This window comes from Eschrichtius robustus, chromosome 6 (assembly GCF_028021215.1).
Source record: "Eschrichtius robustus isolate mEscRob2 chromosome 6, mEscRob2.pri, whole genome shotgun sequence".
Classification (NCBI taxonomy): domain Eukaryota; kingdom Metazoa; phylum Chordata; class Mammalia; order Artiodactyla; family Eschrichtiidae; genus Eschrichtius; species Eschrichtius robustus.
Genome location: NC_090829.1, coordinates 57,284,258 through 57,292,195, shown reverse-complemented (window position 1 = coordinate 57,292,195; position 7,938 = coordinate 57,284,258). Strand labels below are relative to the sequence as shown.

General features: G+C 39.9%; 1 protein-coding gene across 1 annotated transcript; it reads right to left on the bottom strand.

Annotated features, from left to right (window-relative positions):
* Positions 1-568: 568 nt before the first annotated feature.
* On the bottom strand, positions 569-2,732 carry LOC137765876 (small ribosomal subunit protein eS4, X isoform-like). Its single transcript, XM_068545642.1, has 2 exons — positions 2,720-2,732; positions 569-1,086 (listed from the first exon to the last, which is right to left on the bottom strand). Exons 1-2 carry the CDS (start codon positions 2,730-2,732, stop codon positions 584-586), a joined length of 516 nt encoding a protein of 171 aa, XP_068401743.1. The 3' UTR covers positions 569-583.
* Positions 2,733-7,938: the final 5,206 nt, after the last annotated feature.

Below are 7,938 nucleotides of genomic sequence, written 5' to 3'. Positions count from 1 at the left end.
TTTTAACATACTTTGCCTAGGTGCTGCCCAATTATTAATTTAACAGAAAATCTTCAGGACAAACAGCAATTGAGCTTCTAACACCCACCAAATATTTAGTGAGTTGCTAATGCTGCTCTGTGAAGATACTCAACAAATATGAAACACAGTTCCCAATTTCAAAACAATACAACTCATCGTGAAAATAATATTTATTGTATTTTAGAATGAAAAAGTTCACCATTTTACAGATGGAAACAGGAAATAATTCACTGTCCAGAGAATAAAACAAAGAAAAGGATGGTTTGACCACCAGCAAAATAAAGTCAGTCCCTTCGCTACCTTCTAGAATTGGCAAAGACAGACTGCCTTATGTTTGGAAAAATCCAGGTAAGTATCCAACAATGACATTATACATAAAAGATTATCAGTAGATGACAATTGTAGAGTATCTCAGCACAAGCCTTAGCCAGCTGGCTGGAGGTATCTTAAAAAAACAAAAACAAAAACAAAACCAAAGTTCCTCCACTAAAGAGGCTTTTAATTATGTAGTATTATCCATAAGTAAAAAGACTTTCCCAGTCACATCACTTAAGAGATCATTTTATCCACTGCTCTGTTTGGCTGCCAGTCTCTTGTCTCTCTCCTCAGCAATGGTAAGGCAGATACCGTTTCCACGAGGAAGAGAGATCCATGGTTTGTTGCCTTTGCCAATAACGAAAATGTTGGAGAGCCGAGTGGCAAAGCTATTGCCGTTGGCATCTTTCACATGAACTACATCAAAAGAACCAGGATGTCTCTCCCGGTTAGTGATCACACCAATTCTTCCCAGGTTAGCACCTCCAGTCACCATGCACAGGTTACCAGTGTCAAATTTGATGAAATCAGTAATCTTGCCAGTCTCCAAATCAATCTGAATGGTGTCATTCACCTTGATGAGGGGATCAGGGTAGCGGATAGTGCGAGCATCATGGGTCACCAGATGAGGGATTCCTTTTGTCCCCACAAAGATCTTTCTCACTTTGCATAACTTATACTTGGCCTCCTCAGGTGTAATACGATGAACAGCAAAGCGACCCTTGGTGTCATAGATCAGACGAAAATTCTCTGGAAATTTTTGTTCCAAAAACAAAACCAAACCAGGGTGTCTGCTACATGCCTTCCAGTATTTGATGCATATGATACAAGGAGGAAGGGGTGGAGCAGACACTCTGATACAGAGGTGCCAAAGGGGGGCTCAGATCAACATATTCAGGCAAGTCCTATGACGGCTGTGACTCCTGAACCACAAAATGACACAAAAAGACATGAGAGTGAAGTTTTTTTGTTTTGTTTTTGTTTTTCTCAGATATGGCTGGCTATCAATACATGATACGGCCAATTCATGATGAATTTATGTGTTATATGGTATTTTTTGTTAATTAAACTTTTTATTATAACGTCACTAAAATATGCTTGTGGTGCATTTTTTTATATTCACAGTAGTGCAAAAAACTATGCCAACATGTGACAATTTCCCATGGGAGAAATTATCTGTAGGTTGCATAAGGATGGAAGTTCCACAAGGGGTATGACTGCTAGAGGAGTGAAAAACAGCAGAAAAGACTCACAGATGAAAGAATACTGGAATGGGACATGACATAATAAGACTCATTTGGATTATTAAAAAAGAGAGAAGTACATTCCAACTGAACTACATGAAGATGAGAGGCCAAAAACTATGGAGAAAAATTAAGCATTAAACAAGTGGCAGCAGCTTTGAGTTCAATAGGTTTCGAAGTGTTCGGGGACAGGAAGGAAGGCAGAGCAGCTACTGGTGAAGAGACATTCAGTGCAGGTACAACAGGCAAGCCTCCACAGCCCAAGATATTTGTCGCTCACCTGCTAGATGATGCTTGAAATGTCTTTGACTTTAATGTTTAGAGTTTTGCTTCAATGCTTAATCAAGCACACATTTGTGGGTTTAAAGGATGCAGCCATTCTTTTTCTTTCTAACAGACAGATAGAATGGGGTCATCCCATTCAGAAAAAGTACCACCAATCCAATAACCAGAACATGTTCATTAGGCTCTAACTAGATTTGGATATTTTGTTTGTAAATTAATACCCTATGATGGTTAATTTTGTGTGTTACCTTAGGTAGGCCACAGTACCCAGATATCTGGTCAAATGTCAGTCTGGATGTTTCTGTGAAGGTTTCGTTAAGATGAGATTAACATTTCGATCAGTAGACTTTGAATAAAGCAGATTACTTTCCATAATGTGGGTGGGCCTCATCTAATCAGTTAAAGGTCTTAAGAGAAAAAGACCAAGGTTCTACAGGGAAAAGGGAATTCTGCCTCCAGACTGCCTTTATGCTCAAGCAACATCAGCTTTTTGCTGGGTCTCCAGCCTGCCAGTTTGCCCTGAAGATTTCAGTCTTGCCAGCCACACAGTCACATGAGCCAATTCCTTAAAATAAATACTCTTGATAGATAGACAGATAATCTATTGGTTCTATTTTTCTGGAAAACCCTGAGTAATATGTACACCTTTAAGGGTTTAGATCCATTAACTTGAAATAAAAAGGAATTTGAGTACACAACCTCAGACATTCTGGATAAAGAATGACTTTTTATTAAACAATTTAAGTGAAACCTAATAACTGATTATAGAAACGTTAAAAACTTCTGGACTAGATTTTGAACCTTGGATCCTAGGAACCCAGTCTTGTGGTCTGGATTCATGATTATCCTCTTACCTTTTTTTTCCATCTTTCTGTTTTATGATCTGTCATAGAGTTTCTGAAGTATGACCTGGTACCCAGTTATATTTTTTTCTAGGTTTTGCTACCTCTCCAGAAAGTCTTATATACTTACTCTGTGTACACTCTCTTTCTTGACTGCTGTTTTCTTAAAAGGAGCACTTTACAGTGAAAATAACAAGACCTTTGTGGTTTGAGTTTTAATCCTGGATCCAAAGCAAACAGTAGCTGTGTGATCTTGTCCATGTTGTAATACTTAACCTCTTTGAACCTCAGTTTCCTTATCTCTCAAGATCTTCACAGAGTCAGTGTACAGAATAAATGAGGTAATGAATGCCTTGATCATATTGTTTATAGAGAAAGGGACTGACTGCCAAAAAAACTTGTATCTTTATGTAGCTTCTCAGTTTCTTTATTCTATTTTTATAAATTTATTTATTTTATTTATTTATTTTTGTCTGCATTGGGTCTTCGTTGCTGTGCACAGGCTTTCTCTAGTTGCGTCGAGTGGGGGCTGATCTTAGTTGCGGTGTGTGGGCTTCTCACTGCAGTGGCTTCTCTTGCTGCAGAGCATGGGCTCTAGGCACACAGGCTTCAGTAGTTGTGGCACGTGCGCTCAGTAGTTGTGGCTTGCGGGCTCTAGAGCGCAGGCTCAGTAGTTGTGGCGCAGGGGCTTAGTTGCTCCACGGCATGTCAGATCTTCTCGGACCAGGGCTCGAACCCATGTCCCCTGCATTGGCAGGTGGATTCTTAACCACTGTGCCACCAGGGAAGCCCAGTTTCCTTACTTTAAAAGTTGCTGATAACACTAAAAAAATTCAACAAGTATGTGATTTAGGAAATAATGTCTCTGCCAAACTTAGCAGCTAAATAGTGTCAAAATGACTATATTATTCAAGGTAGCCTAACTTCTATAACTCCCAAATTATAGAAGCTAAACATAATAAAATTGTATTCCTTGCTCACATCACAGCCCTGTGTGGATTAATTGGTGGGGGTGGTTATTCTGCTCCACAGAGTCATTCATGAACCCAGGCACCTTCAACTTGAGGTTCCACCCTCACACTGGCCCTTAAGGTTCTCTCTTTCAAGCCAGCTGATGAGAAAGAAAGACAGAGAAAGGAAGATGATCACCCATGACTGCTTTTATGGGCCATTCCTAGAACAGCACACATCATTCCAGTTGACCAGAACCCTACTACATGGACTTACCTAGAAGATGTAGTGCCTCTATGTGTCCAAGGAGATGAAAACAAAGATATGGATGAACTTGGACACATATTTCTGTCTCAGAAGTCATAAAAACTTAATAGATTAGTTTTTTGGGGCTTTTTTGGGTTTTTTTTTGTTTTTCTTTTCAAGTTTGTTTGCCCTTAACTGTTTACTTCCCATTGCTGAGGCATATGCTTTGATCTGTTTCCAGGCCTTCACATCTTATATAAATTCCTAGGAACACGTTTCCCTATCAGCAGAATTTAATAATGGAGAAAGAGGTAGTTCGTAAGTCCCTTGGTATCTAAAGCAGGAAGAAAAGATAGCTGCTTAGAGGAAAGAGGAAAAAAAGGGAAGCTCAGAAAATTATAAATGTATTACACTAATGAGATCATCAAAAGTCTATTCAACCATAAGAATTAAGTATTGGAAATGCTATCTTCTGTGGTGATGTTACCTTGTAAGTTCCAGTAGTCCCCAAATCCTCTCAGCTTTTTAAGTCCCACACTGAGAAACAGTAGTGCTGGCCAGAGCCTCACAGAACATCTAGAGAAATTAGTCTGGCAGCTGCAAATGCCTATGGCAAATGATGGCTGTGATGAAAAGTGCTTTCAGTTTCATAGACGATTTCAAACTCCTAAGACAGGTTGAGGTAGAAACAAACATGAGCCAGACTTCCCAGTTCACTAATTTCTTTTCTTTCTTCTGGATCCTTCCCACATTCTATGTTCATGTGAAAATCCAGATCTGCACCTGCCCTATGTACTCCATCCCACCCTGTCCAAGCCGAGATCCTTACCTGATGCAAGGCCCCCACATGCACACGGTGGGCAGCACCAATGTGACACGATGTTTATCTCAAGGTGAGTGGAGACCCAAAGGCCTTCCCCACGCCCCCCCTTGCTAAGCTGTCAGCTTTCCACCTGTATAGCTAAGTGCCAGAACGTTCCAGTATGAGCCATGCATTGGGGTAAGGAAGTAGAGGCCTCTGAAAAAGTCCAGCACTAATAATCTGACAGCACTAATAGCCAAACCACTATCTATTAAGTGGTTACTATGCGCTAGCAACTTTATATGCATTATGTGATTAATCCTACCACAATCCTAGCAGTATTAGGACCTCTGTTTTAAAAAGGAAAACTGAGTTTTAGCGAGGTTAAGCAAACAGCTCAGGGCAGCATAGCTGATAAAAGACAGAGCCAGGGTCCAAACCTAATTCTGTCTGACTCCTCCTACACGAGGCAATTACAGCTAACATTTGTTGAGAGCTTACTACATGCCAGTCATTGTTCTAAGCACTTCACTTGACTTAACTTATTTTATCCCCACAACAATCCTATGAAGCTGACACTGTTCTTATCATCATTTTGCTGATGAAGATACTGAAGCACAGAGTGTCCTCAGGACGTACTGTATTCTGAGATGTCAAAAAGAATGCTGTGAAAGCAGAGCTGAGTGGCTGCTTCAGAACCTGTCAGAGTGGAGACGTCAGGGCCATTTCCAGGCACCAGGTCGCTTACCTACCTATCCTACCACACCATGCCCAGTTTGGGTGTATGGCTGAGGGACTAAGCTGCCTGGTTCCCATGAGCCTGTAAGGAGAGCTCAGGGGAGGAGACAGGCTCAATGCCACCTCAGAAGAACAAAGATCATATGAAACACTAAAAACATGCATTTTCCTATCAAAACCTCCTACACGGACTGAAAAGTTTTCTTAAGTAAAAAAAATATATATATAATTCAAAATTATATTATAGAAAGGCTTTTTTTTTTTAAACATCTTTATTGAAGTATAATTGCCTTACAATGGTGTGTTAGCCTCTGCTTTACAACAAAGTGAATCAGTTATACATATACAATATGTTCCCATTTCTCTTCCCTCTTGCATCTCCCTCCCTCCCACCCTCCCCATCCCACCCCTCTAGGTGGTCACAAAGCACCGAGCTGATCTCCCTGCGCTATGCGGCTGCTTCCCACTAGCTATCTATTTTACATTTGGTAGTGTATATATGTCCATGACACTCTCTTACCCTGTCACATCTCACCCCACCCCCTCCCCATATCCTCAAGTCCAGAGAAAGGCTTTTTTAATCTAGCATCTTTGAATTGTACTCTGAGAAGTATTGGTCTTCCCAAACCAAAATGAAGGAAAAAAAAAAAAAGAAAACCTCACTTAATCTGAAACTTTGGAGGAAATTTTTGAAGTTTATATTGTTTTCCTTCAACGACACAATGAACATTTTATTGTGGGGTTATATTTTTATTACAAATGCATAAAAATAATCAAAGAAAAAAGTCAGTAGAAGGCTTGGTAAGAGGGATTTCTTAAAATTAAAAGCCGTTGTGCCTTCTCCACCTTGCCCCTACTTTTCAGAATGCTTGCTAGGTTAACCCAGCAGCCCCAGACATGGACAATGTGTCGTAGCCAAGGACTCATACAGAGACCACGTGCACTACTGAGCATGTGCATGTGTGTGGAGTGTCTGTGTGTGTGGTATGTGTAGAGCGGGTGGGAGTGGATGCTCTGTTTGTCTTTTCCTTAATTAAAAAAAAAAAAAAATTGTGTTTCCCTCAGAACTCAACCAGGAACTGGCGCTGAGGTTTAGGGAGATGACCCAATTTATATCACTCACGCAAATTATCCTGCCTCTTCATTCAGGGTGGTACACATGGCACCCAAAACTCCCAGTCATGCCTCTTTTCAATGTGTGAACTTTGCTTTAGAATCACATTCAGTGACTAGCATGCCTCAGTAGAATGTTGAGTGACTTAAAAAATACTTGGCTCCCAGATAAGAAAAGTCAAACAAAGCTAAGTGTGTAATGTTTAACAAAGGAACATTCAGAATCTTTCTTCTGGCAGAATCAAGGCGGCAAAGAACACCCTTGTCCTTCTCTCCCAGATACAAATAGGAGAAAACATCCTGGAAAATAAATGCCAAGAGCCAATAGTCAGTTACTATTAAGAAACATGAAGTTTTAAGCCATTCATTCTCATGTTGTTCTTCTTCTAAACCAAGGCCATTAATAACCTCTGAAAATGTTGACTGATTATCTTCCTTCTGCTTGGTTGGTATTTCTGTACCAAAATGTTCACATGGGAGGGAAATAAAGGCCTGGCAGCTTAGATTCAAAAAAGTTTGAACTGGAATTCATTTATTTGTATTTCAAAATCCTGAGGCAGATTAACTGGAAGGCATCCAAAACCTCAGAAGCCAAAAGTTCTGCCAAACATTTTTCAGCTTGGCAATCAGTAATACAATACGGCCAGATCATTAAAGAAATCCTGTTCTGAATTCCCTTGAAGTTTCTAAGACAAAGTTTAAACAAAAATTATTTCCTTCAGAGGCTTGTATGCATGATAAGGTTCCATCTGTGCATAAGGAATAAGTGTGGTAGATTAGACGCCTTGACTAAGAAAAAAACAAACACAACAAAAATAAACCTACATTCATTTCTATCTCTAGACCTGCATGACTGCATGTTCATGAAGCAAAAATCTGTCTCTCATAACTTAGGAAGGAGTTGTTTATTACTCCATTGCTTTGTCATGGCTGTATCATTCATTTGTTTTCAGCAATCATGTATTGAAAACCCAGTATCAAGAAGGTCCAGCGTCAGACACTGTGTGAAGGAAGAAACAAAGATGAAGATATATAGATTTCTCCTCTCAGGGCGTGGTGATAGGTAGGGAGAGAAGAGACACATAAAAATGAGTGTTAACAAGGTATGGTGTTACATACCTTAGGAAGATAAGATAAGGTGCTCTGGGTATTCAGAGAAGGGGCATGTTAATTACAATCAAGAGGTGAGGACAGATTTCAGGAAGGAGACAGAATGAGAGCTGAGTCTTGAAGGGTATGTGGGATTTGGATAAAGTAGAAAAGGTCATTGAGTATCATGGTGTTTCATTTAGTGTTTTATTGTTTAAAATGTTCTATCAGCTCATTTCTACTCTGGATCATATTTAAGTCCACTCAAACACTTAAACCAAAACTGATTACG